This window comes from Dendrobates tinctorius, unplaced genomic scaffold (genome assembly GCF_039654945.1).
Source record: "Dendrobates tinctorius isolate UK_male_01 unplaced genomic scaffold, ASM3965494v1 ptg000064l, whole genome shotgun sequence".
Taxonomy (NCBI): Eukaryota; Metazoa; Chordata; class Amphibia; order Anura; family Dendrobatidae; genus Dendrobates; species Dendrobates tinctorius.
In genome coordinates, this window is record NW_027361732.1 from 13,192,154 (window position 1) to 13,210,158 (window position 18,005).

At 40.1% G+C, this 18,005-nt stretch overlaps 1 protein-coding gene across 3 annotated transcripts in view; it reads left to right on the forward strand.

Annotated features, from left to right (window-relative positions):
* The window catches only part of EPSTI1 (epithelial stromal interaction 1), a 149,178-nt gene that overhangs the window by 79,438 nt on the left and 51,735 nt on the right, over window positions 1-18,005 (forward strand). For all 3 annotated transcript variants that reach the window (XM_073580307.1, XM_073580306.1, XM_073580308.1), the window contains one exon: window positions 15,123-15,201. In XM_073580307.1, coding sequence (XP_073436408.1) covers window positions 15,123-15,201 — 79 coding nt within the window. The remainder of the gene's footprint in view (window positions 1-15,122; window positions 15,202-18,005) is intronic.

Consider the following 18,005-nt stretch of genomic DNA (forward strand, 5'->3'; position numbering starts at 1 on the left):
GGCTCGGACGGGATGACATGGGATATCAATGGTAGTAGTCCGGTGACTCTGGCTGAGGGGATGATGTGGGATATTAGGGGTAGTTGTCTGGTGGCTCTGGCTGATGGGATGATGTGGAATATTAGGGGTAGTAGTCCGGTGGCTCTGGCTGACCGGATGATGTGGGATATTATAGTGAATGTGGCTATGGGGAGTGGGCATAGCTATACACTCAGCTTTTTATATATACCGTACAAACCAAAAGTTTGGGCACACCTTCTCATTCAAAGCGTTTTCTTTATTTTCATGACTATGAAAATTGTAGATTCACTCTGGAGGCATCAAAACTATGAATTAACACATGTGGAATTATATAATTAACAAAAAATTGTGAAACGACTGAAAATATGTCTTATGTTCTAGATTCTTCAAAGTAGCCACCTTTTGCTTTGATTACTGCTTTGCACACTCTTGGCATTCTCTAGATGAGCTTCAAGAGGTAGTCACAGGAAATGGTCTTCCAACAGTCTTGAAGGAGTTCCCAGAGATGCTTAGCACTTGTTGGCCCTTTTGCCTTCACTCTGCGGTCCAGCTCAACCCAAACCATCTCGATTGGGTTCAGGTCTGGTGACTGTGGAGGCCAGGTCATCTAGCGTAGCACCCCATCACTCTCCATCTTGGTCAAATAGCCCTTACATAGCCTAAAGGTGTGTTTGGGGTCATTGTCCTGTTGAAAAATAAATAATGGTCCAACTAAATGCAAACCGGATGGAATAGCATGCCGCTGCAAGATGCTGTGGTAGCCATGCTGGATCAGTATGCCTTCAATTTTGAGTAAATCCCCAACAGTGTCACCAGCAAAGTACCCCCACACCATCACACTTCCTCCTCCATGCTTCACGGTGGGAACCAGGCAGAGTCCATCCGTTCACCTTTTCTGCATCGCACAAAGACACGGTGGTTGGAACCAAAGATCTCAAATTTGGTCTCATCAGACCAAAGCACAGATTTCCACTGGTCTATTGTCCATTCCTTGTGTTCTTTAGCCCAAACAAGTCTCTTCTGCTTGTTGCCTGTCCTTAGCAGTGGTTTCCTAGCAGCTATTTTACCATGAAGGCCTGCTGCACAAAGTCTCCTCTTAACAGTTGTTGTGGAGATGTGTCTGCTGCTAGAACTCTGTGTGGCATTGACCTAGTCTATAATCTAAGCTGCTGTTAACCTGCGATTTCTGAGGCTGGTGACTCGGATAAACTTATCCTCCGCAGCAGAGGTGACTCTTGGTCTTCCTTTCCTGGGGCGGTCCTCATGTGAGCCAGTTTCTTTTGTAGCGCTTGATGGTTTTTGCCACTGCACTTGGGGACACTTTCAAAGTTTTCCCAATTTTTCGGACTGACTGACCTTCATTTCTTAAAGTAATGATGGCCACTCGTTTTCCTTTACTTAGCTGCTTTTTTCTTGCCATAATACAAATTCTAACAGTCTATTCAGTAGCACTATCAGCTGTGTATCCACCAGACTTCTGCACAACATAACTGATGGTCCCAACCCCATTTATAAGGCAAGAAATCCCACTTATTAAACCTGACAGGGCACACCTGTGAAGTGAAAACCATTTCCGGTGACTATCTCTTGAAGCTCATCAAGAGAATGCCAAGAGTGTGCAATGCAGTAATCAAAGCAAAAGGTGGCTACAAGAAGAACCCAGAATATAAGACATATTTTCAGTTGTTTCACACTTTTTTGCTAATGATATAATTCCACATGTGTTAATTCATAGTTTTGATGCCTTCAGAGTGAATCTACAATTTTGATAGTCATGAAAATAAAGAAAACTCTTTGAATGAGAAGGTGTGTCCAAACTTTTGGTCTGTACTGTGTGTATATATATATAATCATTATAATTTGTTATAACTAACCGTAGTTAGTTACTATGCCCGGGCAACGCCGGGCTCTTCAGCTATTATTAACTAATCTTGAATATAATGTTCTCAATGCAAATATTCTTGAAAGGATATATTTCTAAAAATTTTGGATTACTTCTAAAATTATTCCAAACAGTATTTAAGAAAAACAAGAAATTTTAAAGAACACCTGCTCTCTTATTAATGAAAGTTCTACCTCGTACAACGCATGGAGAATAGGAAATCTTCGATTAGTTTATAGTTGTACTTTTTAGGCTGGTTTCACTTTAGCGTTTGTGTGTGCAGCGTTTGATCCGCATAGATCTGCATGCGTCATGCGCACATACATTTAACATGATGTACTCAGGAACATGCGTTTGCATGCGTTCGCATGCTTTTGCGTACGCATGTCTTGTTTCACGTGTGCGACGGTGTCCGGTGAATGCAACATGTTGCATTTTTGAGGCGTCAAAAATCCGTCAAATATGTGCAGGCATGCGCATGCGGATGAGTGCGTAAAAAAACGCATTACTGTCTATGAGAACGCATTGGTACAAAAGGACATGTGTATGCATGCGTTCAATACGCATGCTTTCTTCAAAATATATATAGAAATCCCATGACACACGCCCATTTTTGTCTGGTGTCTTATCGAACGCATGCGCATAAACAACGCAAATGCATGCAAAAACGCATTCAAACGCAGCATTTTTTTCATCATTTTTTTCGTAAGATGATGCGCATAAACGCTGCGTAAACGCTAATGTGAACCTAGCCTTAGAGACTCAATTACCTGGTGCTAAAATTATGCAGGTAGTTGGTAACCTTTCGCAGTTACTAAATGAACTGCACATGACTAGAAATAGGGAGGCACCTGTCAAGTTGAGCAATGTGGGCAGTACAGTGGCTCAGTGTTTAGCACTGCAGTCTTGAAGCGCTGGAGTCCTGGGTTCAAAATCCCACCAAGGACAACATCTGCAAGGAGTTTGTATGTTATGTCCTTGTTTGTGTGGGTTTCCACCAGGTACTCTAGTTTCCTCCCACACTCCAAAGACATTCTGATAGGGAATTTAGATTGTGAGCCCCATCGGGGACAGTGATGATAATGTGTGCAAACTCTAAAGCGCTGCAAAATATGTTAGTGCTATATAAAAATAAAGATTAACCCTTTAGCATTAACCCCCTTTTCAAAAGCTGACATGTGGCCCGCAATAGCAGCGGGTGGAATCATGATCCACCTGCGGCTATTAACTAGTTAAATGCCACTTTTAAATGGCATGTAAATGGTGCTTCTGGCAAGCGGAAATACTCACACAGGTGACTCCTGGATCGGCATAGCGAGAAAAAAATTCAAAACGCCAGAATTACGTTTTTTGGTTGCCACAACATTGCATTAAAATGCAATAATGGGCTTATCTGCACCAAATGGTATCAGTAAAAACATCAGCTCGGTGCACTAAACATAAGCCCTCACCCAACCCGAGATCACAAAATATGGAGATGCTACGGGTTTCGGAAAATGGTGCAATTTGTTTTTTTTTTTAGCTAAGTTTAGAATTTTTTTTCACCATTTAGATAAAAAAGAACCTAGACATGTTTGGTGTCTATGAACTTGTAATGACCAGGAGAATCATAATGGCAGGTCAACTTTAGCATGTAGTGGACCTAGCAAAAAAGCCAAACAAAAAACAAGTGTGGGATTGCACTTTTTTTTGCAATTTCACCGCACTTGGAATTTTTTTTCCTGTTATCTAGTACACAACATGGTAAAACCAATGGTGTCATTCAAAAGTACAACTAGTCCCACAAAAAATAAGCCCTCACACTGCCATATTGACACAAAAATAAAAAAGTTATGGCTCTATGGCTCTGGGAAGGAGGGGAGTGAAAAACGAAAACGCAAAACCGAAAAAAGCTCTGGGGGTTAAGGGGTTATTATTATACGGGGCAGGGAGAATCTGCCGGGAACCTGCCTATGAGTAGTTATCTGAGACACAGACTCCAGCCGTCTTTTCAAAGTATGATTTCTTGGAAACACCTCAGCATTTCAGGGTAAAACAAACATGGTTGCAATAATTCAGTCAGTGCCTGATTTATGCTGACCATGGTTTTGGCAACATGAATCAAAACTAATGTCTAAAGAGGTTGTCCACTATCGGACAATTCCTTTTTAATATCTCTGCAGCCCATAGCAAAAAACCCTGTAATGCTTGGCTCCTAGAATGGTGCTGTTCATATGTTGATGATGTGAAAGAAAATATAGAGGTTGCTCAAACTGCTGTCCACACTGTCTTTCTATCTAATACTGGAGATACCAGAGATGCTGCTCACACTGCTGCTACTGTGTCTGATCTAATAATGGACATACCAAGTTAGCTGAGGTAAGAAGAGGCTGCTCACACTGCTGAAACTGAGCAACTTATGTGACCTGAAGATAATTATCACATACTGTATTATAGAAATATGTCATGTAGGTAAAAGCAGCCACTCAGCTTCCAGAAAGACAGAGTTGATAGCAGTATGGGCAGTCTCTAATTACCTTAGCTCCCATGGTATCTCCAGTTTCAGACACAGGGTGAACAGCAGTGTGAGAAGCCTCTTCTTAGCTTGATATCCGTGGTGTCTCCAGTAAAATAATCACTATGAGCGTATCATCCTACACATGTATTGGCACCTTAAATCTGTGTTTAGTTGTCTGGGCCTAGAGATGATTGGACTGATATGATGCAAATCAAATTTGTGTCAAATTCTATTAAATTCATAAGTCCTGGCGAATTTGAACAATTTGAATTAACATTGCAGAAAATTAAATCAGCCATAGAAGACTTGCGTGACTTCAGACGTGACGACGTGGGCTTCATCGTAATAATTTCCAGCTGTCTCATCACATGGTATAGCAAATTCAATCAGGAGGTACTATGATTAGCCTTTAAACAACGTCAATTGCAGGAGCGGCACTGATCTCTGCTCTCCTTAAAATGTGTACTGACATTGCACTCACTTGCTGGCTTGTCCCTTCTCATCAGAGTCGGCAAGAGAGCGCATTGTCACTGTGCACTGAGATAAATAATGCACAGTGACAAGATTCTACTGAGCACCCATCAGGATTGACAACGAACACTCTTTAGAGTAGGGACTAGTCCAGCCCCTGAAACAGACATGACTAATGACACTTGGTTTCAGGGTGGGGGTAGAGGCTATGGCAGTGACCGCAGCCTCTGCCCCCTGATGAAGACTCATTTGAGTATCCCAGCATGTACTGGGATTCTCAAACAAAGTGTCATCACAAGGAAAATAGTAAAAAGAATAAATAAAACAATTAGAGTAGGAAATTTTTATTAAAGTATATTAGAAAAAAAGATTAGATTATGAGATTAAATTGATAAATATTTAGGATTAAAATGCATTCCAGCTTCAAATCACCAATTTAAATTATGTATTTGCTTAGGCTTTTGATATTTCCTATCGCATCTAAGTAAAATAATGACATATATGTAACATTTCTGCCATGAGGCTCTTGTCTTGATGTTCATTTAAAAGATTTGAAATCACTCACATAAAAATGTAATTATGATGAGTACGATGTGGCAGGCTCTTTATCGCTGAAGAGCCTGCAAGTGTATAATCAACCCAATCCTAATCTGAGTTTGTGTTGGCAGAAGTATTTGAGTGATTTTGTTATTGGATTGAATACTGCAAGATCATTAATTTGAGTACATTCATAGTAGTTAAAAATTCTGAAAATCAACAACATGTAAAGTGCAAATTTACTGATATGCAATATGACACCAGATTTTGTTGAGGGGGAAAAACATTCATTTAAAGGGATTGTATCATCTATATGTTTTAAGTTTTTCCTAATTTACATAAGATATATTTTTTCCCGTTCCCTGTTTCTTTTTGCATGCCTTGCCTTGTATGATACCTGCAATCAGGTCAGGTGATAGCAGGTTAAAGCTCTATCTATGTGAATCGTTTTGAAAAAACACGAAAATACAAACATTTTAAACACCATTAACCTTACAGTTAAAATATCCATTTTATATTGCGTAGATCATATAAATCTAAATTTTCAAAATATCACATTTATCCTCCATGCTGTAAAGCTGTTAACTCACTTCTAAAAAAAATAAATGAAAAAAGGATGAAAAGTAAAACATATCCCAAGATGGTGCTACTAAAACTTGCAACTTTACCAAATAAAAATACGCCTTCACATAGCTCTTTCAATGAACAAATAAAAAAAGATAGGAGTCTCAAAAATTGCATCATAAACAAGTTGTGTTATTTTAAGTTTCTTTTTTTAAACATAATAAAGCATAAAAAAGTGTACAACCCCAGTTACAAGAAGAAAACTTAGACGCCGTGTAAAGAAAACAAGAATGCAATGATTTGGAAATCTCTTATAGACAAATTTAGTTCACCACAGAAAATCTAACACAGATGAGAAGGTTAAAGTTAGACATTTTGCTATTTTTTTCTAAAAATTTAATCTCATTTGCAAATTGATAGCAGCAATACATCTCAAAAATAGTTGGGACCGAGTCATGTCTACCATTGTGATCTTTTTACAACTGTAAGTCTCCAAATGCTGGAGTTTTGGGAGAAAAAAGTTGTTTAATTCTTGTCTCATGTAGGATTCTTGCTGCTCTTCAACTTTTTTGCCAGATTGCTGAGCCCTTCCCTGGAATAGACATTGTCTGGATGGGAGTATATGTTACTCTAACCCAACCACAGATTGATGAAACTCTGACCATCTTTGCTTCTGAGTGACTCTGCCTCTCTACATTCTCTTTTTATACATACTCATATGACATAGTTGAAAATTGACCCTTTAGCAGTCTTTCATTAGTACCACTACCTCTTCCAGCCTTTTGTTAATCCTGTTCCATCTTTTTTGAGATGTGTGGCTGCCATCAATTTTTAAATAAATTATTTTTTTCAAATGAAATAGAATATTGATCTAACCTGCACCTTCTAATGTGTTCTATGCTCTGTTGTGCATAAAAATGGCTATAAGAGATGTCAAAATCATTGCATTTTTTTCTTTACATTTTACACAGCGTTACTGTTTTTGTTTTTTTTTTAAATTGGGGTTGTAAATTTGAAATAAAATTAATATGCCATTTTAACCACAGCATGAATACAATAAAAGTGACACCCAAGCAACAACGGTGGAATTGTTTTTTTTGTTTCACAAACACTATAGTTTTTGTTTTGTTTTTCGCAAAATTATATGTTGAATATAATACTGGCATTATAAACTACAACTCGTCATTCAAAAATCAAGCTCTTAGATATACTGAAGTAAAAAAAAGCAAACAAATAATGGCTAATGATACAGTATTTTCAGTATGAGTGATCAGCCAATGGATAACTTTTAGGAATATGCACCAAAATTGCAAAGCCAAAATGCAAAATGTGCAACATGTATTATTACATATGAGATATAACTTCAAATGACATGGATATAAAACAGACTGTGTGCCCTCATAGATCCACTTTCCATTATGTCTTTTTAGATAAATTAGGATCAAAATGTGTGTGAAGGGATTCTGATTAGTCGTCATTGTCATCCAACAGTTTGTCAACTGACTGGTGAAAAATGGAACAGTTCCAATTGTGTGTTCGAAGATGAAAGGCAGGGCCGGTTTTAGACAAAGTGGGGCCCTAGGCAAAAGTTTAAAGTGGGGCCCCAAATGGTAACATTGTAAAAACACACATTTAGGTTACAATACATGAGCAGGATGCGGATACAGGTGGCAGAGGGGCCTGGAGTCAGTGCTGGCACTGTGGTCCCCATATTCAGGGGCTTTATATCAGCCAATGGGTCTTCCACTAATAGCATTACACAGGAGCATTGCTAGGGTCAGAAAAGATTGGGGGGCCCAACCCCAAGACAAAGCGTTGTCCCCCAACCCCCTCTTAAAGGGAATCTGCCACCTACTTTTGGCGGGCTATTTAAATGAGGTCGGTCCGGTCCAATGGTTGGTCCGGTAAAATGGGCGGTGTTTCCGATCTTTGCTGCCTCCCCATCCTTTGCCGCCGGCCGCAGTTTTTTCATGAATAGGATTAGGTGTCCGCCATATTTTGCGTGTGCGCTAAGCATTCTTGGCTCATGCACGTGCAGTAAGCTTTGCCCAACTGCGGGCAAAAATGAAAAGCCTGACTGCGCATGCGCCAGTTAACTAAGCCCCAGAAGTATTTTGCTGTGTTCCTGGGCCCAATTAAGCGGCACATGCGCAGTCAGGCTTTTCGGCTTTGCCCGCAGTTGGGCAAAGCATACTGCGCATGCGCGAGCCAAGAATGCTTAGCACATGCACGAAAAATGGTGGACACCTACTCCTATTCATGAAAAAACTGCGGACGGCTGCCAAGGATGGGGAGGTGGCAAGATCGGAAACACCACCCATCGGACCGGACCGACCTCATTTAAATAGCCCTCCAAAAGTAGGTGACAGATTCCCTTTAATTTGTTTTTTTAACACTGCAGATAACACAGCAGGGCTCCCAACTGTCCTGGATCCAGCGGGACAGTCCAATTTTGACACTCCCACCCGCTATCCCGGCCGGGATTGCAGTTTTCCCACGCTGCGAATCAGCCACCATGCCCACCTGTCATTTCAGAAGGGGCTGTGTACCGATCGCCATATAATTCCCTCTATGCACAACACACTCCAGAACAGAAGCCCTCCCTGGCTCACGTGACCAGTCATATGACTGTGACCTCATCCTATGTAACACCAGAGATAGCAGAGATAACTCTCGGAGAACAGATAATATAGTAGATGTCACCTGTAGTCCTATGTAACACCACAGATAATCTTACTCTGAAACGCTATGGCTATGTTCACATGAATTTTTTTCAGTAGCCAAAACATGTTCTATTGGCAGTAAAAATGTTGCATTCAAAACACCTGTTTTTCAGCTTGTTTCTGGTGTTCTTTACACTTTTTTCAGCTTTTTTAAAGTGTGAATGTTTGCTTTGTCTACAGTATGTTAGTGGCCATGTTCACACGTTCAGTATATGCAAGTCAAAACCAGGCGGGTGAGAAATCCAGAAGTGGTGACGTGTTTCTACTATACTTTTCCTCTGATTGCTCCACTGCTGTTTCTGCATTACAAATCCTGATGTGAAATCCTGACCAAATACTGAACGTGTAAATGAGACTTAATAGTTTAATTCACAAAAAAACACTTAAAAAATTGCAGCGAAAAATGCCGTTGAAATATCTGCAGTTTTTTTTTTATTCTTTCATTGCTTTCTACGGGTGAAAACACACTGAATGAAGTGACAAGCTGCAGATTTAAGCGCATGCAGGAGAATTCGGAAATCTCATATGTTTCGCTGGCACTTTATAAAGCAGCTTTTGACCGTGTTCATATGCAGAATTTCTGCAGCTTTTTCTTCTGCAAATAAGAAGTTTACGGCATTTTATAGCACAAGCAAAGACTGAGATTTTCCGAGATCTCCTCACACCCTTTTATTTTCTCCTGACTGAATTTCACAACTGCAACGTTTTTAAATCCGCAGCGTGTCTCTTCTTTCAGCAATTTTTTTCACCCGTAGAAAGCAATGAAAAAGTTTAAGAAAAGCTGCAAATGTCGCAACGTTGTTTTCGCTGCGTTTTTGATGAATAAAACGAACTTTATTAAACATGTACTGTAGACAAAATGCACATTGTAAAATAAAAAACAGCAAAGCTCTTAGGGTCTGTGTCCACAATCAGTAAACTCTGGATGCTGCGTACATCTGCAGCATCCAACGCGCAGCATCCAGATGTTACAGCATAGTGGGGGGGATTTCTAGAAATTCCATGTCCACTATGCGTGCACATACTCCCGCACCTCACCCGCAGAGACGGACATGCAGCATGACTCTCCAGACCGCAGCATGTCAATTTATCTAACATAGATGCGAGTCTCTACAAGAGAAATCTCACCCCTACGATGTATTGGGTGCAGTGATTCTGCACGGTTCAGTGACCACTCGTGGAATCACCTGCGTTCAACAGATGGAGCACATGTCCGCTGCGTCCAAAGTGCTGCCATTTCTGGATCATCTGCACATACCCTAAAAAATGGGCATTTTGAAAGCAGTGTTTTTACTGCCAAGAGAGCCGGCTTTGGCTGCAAAAAAAATGCACCAAAAACGCTGATTCCTATGCACACCTGTACTATATATACGTATGGTTTACCCTTATTATTTCACATGGGAATTCATTTATTTCTATATTATAAATCCCCTGATTCAGCAGACAATATCCCTGTCTTGTGGCATTCGGACAGCAGTGACAGGAGGTCGCCCTGTCACATTACAAGCAGTGATTAGTGACTGTGGTCAGAGCTGATGCTGATCGCTGCTGTATGTGGCTGTGAATCCTGATCCTACAGCGATCAGCACAGAGCTACAGACCACAATGAGAAAATCCTTGCACTCTAATGTGTTATTGCTGCTCTTACCAGGTTCTGCGGCTTCACTTTGGCATATCCATTCTCAGGACAGTGCTAGGAGCAGCCATGATCAGGACTATGGAGGAGACATACAGAGCTGCAGGCATCTCCTGGCTGTCATTGTGCTGTAATCGACCCCTCCCCCTCACTCTCAACTTTTAACCTGACTGCAGGGAGAAAGAGACAGGGGGGGCTCAAGGGGATTTGCGAGAGACGCTCCAAGACTTCAGAGCAATGCACAACATTATTCACTGTTGTACATCCTCTGGGCACTTCATAAATGGGCAGCAGATGCAGGGGGCCCCCTTTGTAGGTGGGGGCCCCAGGCATCTGCCTGGTCTGCCTGGTGGAAATGCCGGCCCTGATGAAAGGGAGCATGATTGTAGCATCAGGCAATACAGCAATACAGAGACTGGAGTAATGAAAATGGATGCGAAGTTTAACTTGTTCCTTATTTGTGGATATTACAATTGTGAAAATTAATTGCTAACTGTCTATAAAAAAAAAATATCAAAAGGGAATTTTTAGCAAACAGTAGCACTGCTGCCCGGTCTGATTTTCAGGATAACTCGTACTGATTGTATTTTATTCCATGGAATCTTAACTTTTAAACATTTTTTTTCCTGAATAGTTTATTATGTCTTTAGTTTTAGGCAAATTATCCCCTCCTGGTGATTTAAAGGCAGGTCAATTATTTAGCTAACAGGCAGAAAACTAGGCTTTTATAGCCTTTTCAAGAGGCTCTCTAGAGTGTAATAATGAAAGCAATTTATTGAATGCCTATGAGCTTGCTTTCCAAGCTGTGCACATTAATCTATCCGTGCTTCCTAGTGTAAAGGGTGCAAACAGATTGCACCAGTTAATTGGCATCACACGATGCCTTATGCATGCAAACATAATACCAGCCATGTATGCCATCGTGAGATTAAAATAAATATTTTAGTAGAGTTTGCTATTTTCTCTATTTGTATGACTCATTTATTTAAATAAGTGTAAGTGTTTTCAAGATGTTTCTTAATTTAGTACTTAAATGTACTTATTTACATTACATTAAAATGTCCATTTTAGTTTTACAAAGCCTAAACCTCTGATAATGGTGGTAATAGCAGTGTATAAAATCATGTAGTTGCCTTTAGAAGAAACTTTCTTTGAAGATAATTATTAATAAAACAAAACTTTTTGGTATAGCGTAGCATCATCAGGTCTAAGAGATCTAATTTAATGTGTCCAGATTATACTGTGAAATCTGGTGACAGGTCCACATTAAATACATATTGATAGAGATGAACAAATTAATTTGACATAAATTGAATATGTGGCAATTTTGTAAGAATTTTCTGAATCTGGCAAATTGGAAAAATTTGCAATACAATTTGTTCAAATTAGTAAAATTGCCACCACCATTTTACGCATTGCAGAAAATTGCAAAGCCAAAGAAGGCTAACATGACCTCCAGGATGGAATGGCAGGCTTCTCCATAATGCCTTTACAGCTACCACATCACAAGATTCAGCAAATCCAATCATGATGGAGTGTCATAGCCTGGTGAAAAAAGAGACAGGAAAATAGTCAGCCATATTGGAGTGAATCTGAACACTGAACATATTTCACAGCTGACAGCTTAGGCCTGTTTCACACATCAGTTTTTTCCTCAGTTAAAATCCGCTAAAATGGCGGACAACGAATCCGTTCCTGTACTGACCACAACGTTTGGCACCGGACCGTTGTTTTAACGGATCCGTCGAAGGAAGAATTTTAAAGGAACCGCTGCCTGGGGAGGAGAGAGAGAGAGAGAGAGAGAGAGAGAGAATTTTTTTCAGCCGCCAGAACAGGGTTTAGGGGTAAATTTGTGGCCGAGGCAAATGCTCCGGGAATGCGCAATGTAAAATGCGGATCCGGCCACCCGAAAAAACGTTGCATTGTCCATCCAGACATGTCGGCGGATGCCAAAATTTTGGCGGATCCGCAAAAAAACGGATCCCACGGATGGCCATCTGTCAAGATCCACCGGTAATGCAACTCAATGGGAAAAAACGGATCCGCCAAGCAAAATGGCGGATCCGTTTTTTTGCAAAACGGCAGATCTTGACTGATTTGAAAAAACTGATGTGTGAAACAGGCCTTAGCCACAGAGATACAATGTATAAGGAGCCAGGACAAGTGGACTTTAAGTGCGCTGCTAATTTAAGAACTGATCCGAAGGCAAAATTGTTTTAAGTTGGTTTATTGTCAGTGCCTTTCAGAGTCAAAACCCAACTCCGGTTTAAATACAAAATATGTGGTTAAATGCAAATATATGCGGTTTAAATACAAAACAATTTCAAATAAGAGTGCCAAAACCAAAAAAAGGGATTACATGTGTTTAACCCCTGTATCATCTTGGGTTTTTCTGTTTTTCCATTTTCCTTTTTTGCTTCCCTTCTTCTTATTTATTTTTCTGTCAATATGTCCATGTGAGGGCTTGTTTTTTGCAGGACAAGTTGTACTTTTGAAGGACACTATTGATTTTACCACATAGTGTATGGGAAAATGGGAAAAAAAGCCAAGTGAGGTGAAATTGCAAAAAAAAGTGCATTCCACAACTGTTTTTTGCTTTTACCATGTTCACTAAATTCTAAAACTGACCTTTATGTTTCATCAGGCCATTAGGAGTTCATAGATACCAAACATGTACAGGTTATTTTTTATTTAAGTAGTAAAATATATCCAAAGTTTGTAAAAAAAAAAGAAAAAAGGCACAATTTTCCAAGACCCGTAGCGTCTACATTTTTCGTGATTTGGGGCTGTGTGAGGGCTTATTTTTTGTTGTAGATACAACAAAATAGCTCTGCTATGTGTAGCAAAAATGTTCATCTACTGGCCACGGGACAACGCTCATAGCAATTCGGCAATGACAACCACATGGATCTCCTGTCCTAGTCATGCCAACCAATCAGCGCCCCATGGTCATATGACAGTGGCACCAATGGATGGAGCTACTGGTGCTCATCTGCTTGCACTTGTTAAATTCCGCTTTCAGAGATTGACAGCAGCATTTAACATGTTAACAGCCACGAGCGGATGACAGCTTATCAGATCAGTTGTCATGTACCAGAAAAAGTGCGGGCTCAGGGCCAGGGCCCCCACAAAATTTTCCATCAGTATATATATCCAGTATTTCATTTGTTTTTTTGACAGTATAAATTGAAACAGTGAAGAACATATTAAAACATGTGCGGGACATTTTCCTGAACGTGCTGACAGTAAAAAACAGACATGTCTACTTGTGGATCACACGGACACACGGTCCGTGGAGACACGCTGACATGTGCACAACAGCATAGATTTCAATGTGTCTACGTGTGTGTCTCGTGTACCTGTGAAAACTGTCACCACATATACCGGATCCGGAGGCAATGACGTGTGAAAGAGGCCTAATGTTTTGTCCAATTTTTTGTCTCATTAGTGTGATGTGCTATCCCTAAGTTTGTATAATCAGTGTTTAATATATGGTTTCAAATAAAAAAAATGTTTATATCGGTCTTACTTTTTTTTCTTTAAAGAAATATATTCGTGAACCAAAGAAGGGTTGCATTGTAATAATATTTTTTTAATATGTTTGTGAATTTATAAACTTGAATAAATGTATGTGGCTTCTAAACCCCTGTTTTCCCTAGTCTATTTTTCTGCCTTCAGCTGAATTGTTATCAGAACATACTCATTTGGAGTACTGACAATGGCAGTAAAAGGGTCAGTACTTGTCTACCTCAGAGTCCTATGCTTATCAGACCAATATCCTGCAGCATCTTAAACCCCAGAATTAGTGACACATGTGCTGAGCTGACCCTTTCACTGCCATCATCAGTACTCCATATGAGTACCTTCTGATATCAATGTAGCTAAAGGCTGCCAAATTGCCAGGAATTGGGAGTTATTAGAATGATTATTTTGCAATAATTTTTTACAAATATGGAGACACATTCCATAATAAAGTGATTTGCAACATTTCATAACTTTCATAACTCTCCAAGCTAGACAAGTTTTTAAAGGGAACCTGTTCCTAAAGATATTAACCTGTAGATAGAGGATTTAACTGCAAGTTACAAGCGTTACAATGCTGTTTTGCTATCTTAGGCCGGTGTCACACTTACAACCGCAATGCGAGAAACTTGCGCCTCAATACCTGGCACTGGACCGGAGTGTGCGATTGCATGTATTTCTATGCAGCTGTATGCTCTGATGCCGAGTGCCGGTGGCTGTGCTGGGTATTGAGGCAAGAGACTCGCGCAAGTTTCTCGCATTGCAGTTGCAAGTGTGACCCCGACCTTACTGATGGTGTAGCTATTAGGAAAAAATGAACTTTATTCCTCCTGGGAGCCATCCCTTTTAGTCATAGAGGCATCCATGGAGCCACTACAATCACTGATCAAAGCATTGTTTGCGATGGCTATAAATACGCCCCAGAACTTTGACAGCACGCCCTGCACAGATGCACTCTGCAGAGTAAGCTGTCAATTAAAACGGTGGGGCATGCTTATAGCCTTTGTTCACTTTGCATTGAGCAGTGACTGTAGCCGCTCTGGCATGCTTCAATAACTGAAACCCGGCTGATCCCAGGTGGAAATAAGTTCATTTTCTTCCAGTAGCCACACTTTCAGTTAGGTGGCCGGATAGCAAGGTATTCCTATTAACCTGCAGATTAATGCTATATAGCATTTGGGGACATGACATGATCCCATTAAGTTGGTAATGCAATATTTTACCCAAATAACATACTGTACACTTTAATTTTTTTTCTCTTTATCGTAGACGAAACGAAGCATTTCTTGATCGATTCCAACCCATAGACTATGCAGTTGATGGAATCTTCGGACAACAAAATAAATGGGTAAGATTTATAACCAATTATTTAGTTTTAAAATAATTTTGAAGGCAGTAAGCCCATGTTCCCACCCAAAAATCTTTTTTTTTTCTGGTGTTTTTTTCTTGTAGATTTACTCACCAAGATGCACAATAGCTGTGAGCTTTGATTATTGCATTTTTCTGCATTTTCCCCTTTTAAATGCATTTTTGGTGCAGATTTAAAATAGCATTTTTTACATGTATTTTTTTAAAACTCTGTAGAAACCTATAAAGGAAAAAAAGGACCAAAAAACACTCAGTTCAACTGCATCTTTAACCCCTTAGTGACCTCAACCATTTTGACCTTACTGACTACGCCAAAATTTTTAAATCTGTCAAGTGTCATTTTATGTGGTAATAACTCTGAAATGCTTCAAATGATCCCACTGATTCTGAAATTTCTCATTTTTTCAACCAAATTTACAAAACCATTTGTTTAGGGACCACATCACATTTGTGGTGGCTTTGGGGGGCCTATATGACAGAAAATACCCCAAAGTAACACCATTCTAAAAACTTCTCAAAACAACATTGAAGAAGTTTAGTAACCCTTCCGATGCTTCACACGAACTATAAAGCAATATGGAGGGAAAACATGAACATTTAACTTCACAAATATTTTACTTTAGCTCCAATTTATTTATTCACACAAGGGAAATGGGGAAAATGGACCCTAAAATCTATTGCGCAATTTCTCCTGAAGAAAACAATACCTCATTTGTGGGGGAAATCCACAGTTTGGGCGCACGGCAGGTCTAAGAAGGGAAGTTGCACCGTTTCACTTTTTGAATACAAAAATGGCTGGAATCGAGAGCAGGCGCCATGTTGTGTTTGGAGAGCCCCTGATGTGCCTAAACAGTGGAAACCCCCTACAGTTGACCCCATTTTAGAAAATAAACCTCTTAGGGAACTTATCTAGATGTGTCATAAGCACCTGGAACCCTCAAGTACTTCTCAGAAATTTATGACGTAGAGCTGTGAAAATAAAAAAAGCACATTTTACCCACAAAGATGTACTTTCAGCCCTAATTTGTTTGTTTTCACAAGGATAATAGGAAAAAATTGACCCCAAAATTTGTTGCAAATATTCTACTGAGTTTAGTGATACCCTATGTGTGAGGGAAAACCACTGTTTGGGTGCATGGTAGGGCTCGGAAAGGAAGGAGTGACGTTTTGGAACGCAGACTTTGATGGAATGGTCTGCGAGGGTCATATCACGCTTGGGGAGCCCCTAATGTGCCTAAACATTGAAACCCCCCACAAATGACTCAATTTTGTAAACTACACCCCTCAAGGATTTTATCCAGGGGTATAGTGAGCATTTTGAATGCACATGTAGTACACGGAATTTGATAACATTAGGTCGTCATATTGAAAATTTTCAGTTTATTCACGAAAATGTTGTTTTAGCCCCAAATTTGTAATTTTCACAATGGATAATAGGAGAAAACGGACCCCATAATTTGTTGCGTAATTTGTCCCGAACGTGACTATACTCCATATGTACTCAAAAACTTTTACTTGGGCACATGGCAGGGCTAGGAAAGGAAAAAGCGCTATTTGCCTGGGTTAAATTGTGAATGCCATGCTGCATTTGAAGAGCCTCTGACATGTGAAAACAGCAGAAGCCCCTCATAAATGACCACATTTTGGAAACTAGACCTCTTAAGGAATTCATCTAGGGGTACAGTGTTTATTTTGAACCCATAGGTGCCTCACGGAATTTTATAACATTGAGACGTGGAAATATGACATTTTAGTGGTAAAATGTAATTTTTGTATTTGCTGCAAATTTGTCAGGTAAACAATGGTTAATAAGTGAAACTAGACTCCACAATTTATTGCTCAATTTCTCCCTAACGCGGTTCTGCCCCATATGTTGTCAGAAATTACTGTTTGGCCACATCAAGGCTGAGAAGGAGGGGCGCTATTTAGTTTTTGGAGCCCAGATTTTGCGAGAATAGTTTACGGGTGACATTTGTGTAGCCCCAACTGTGCCACAACAGCATAAAAAAGTGACCCTATTCTAAAAACTTCACCACTTAATGAATTAATCTACAGCTGCAATGACTATTTTGTAACATCCACGCCAGGCTTTTTTTCTGGAGAATGGCAAATATGCCAGCTTACTGCCCATATATTGTGTTCCCATACAGTGTAGAGTCGCCATACATTGTGCCGAGCTTGATTCACGCACCCGTAAATTAAGTGTCTTCACTCCATTACAATAATGTCAAACATGTAGCCGGTTACTGTGGTTTAGGCACAGTGGGGCTCAGAAGGAGGGGGCATTTGGATTTGGGAGCACAGAATTCACTGGATTTTATTTGCAGGGGTGGGAGCCATGTCGCGTTTATAGACTCTTTGTTCTGCTGGTAACATGGGAGCCCCCTATAGTTCCAGACAGATGACGGACCTGAGTGTGGACTGGTTTTATATGGGATAAATTAGGGTTTTTATTGGTAAAATTTTGGGGTACATAACATTTATTGATCGCTTCCATAATAAGGCTGGGATCACATTCGTGTGTTCTAAGCTGAGCACTTACATCAGGGTTTATGTGTAAATCCTACGAAAATACGATTCAGACGAAACTCCCAACGCAACCACCCACCATAATGAGGCAGATGGAGACACTTTGTACTCCATTTGGCATCTGCTCCAGTGGTATTCATCTTTTTAAGCGTGCACAGATCTGTGGTCACCCACACTTGTGTGCTAAAACCACGCCTAAAATGATGGGACTCTGCCAGAACACAGACCAGTCCAAAGTGACTCCATCTGCCTCAT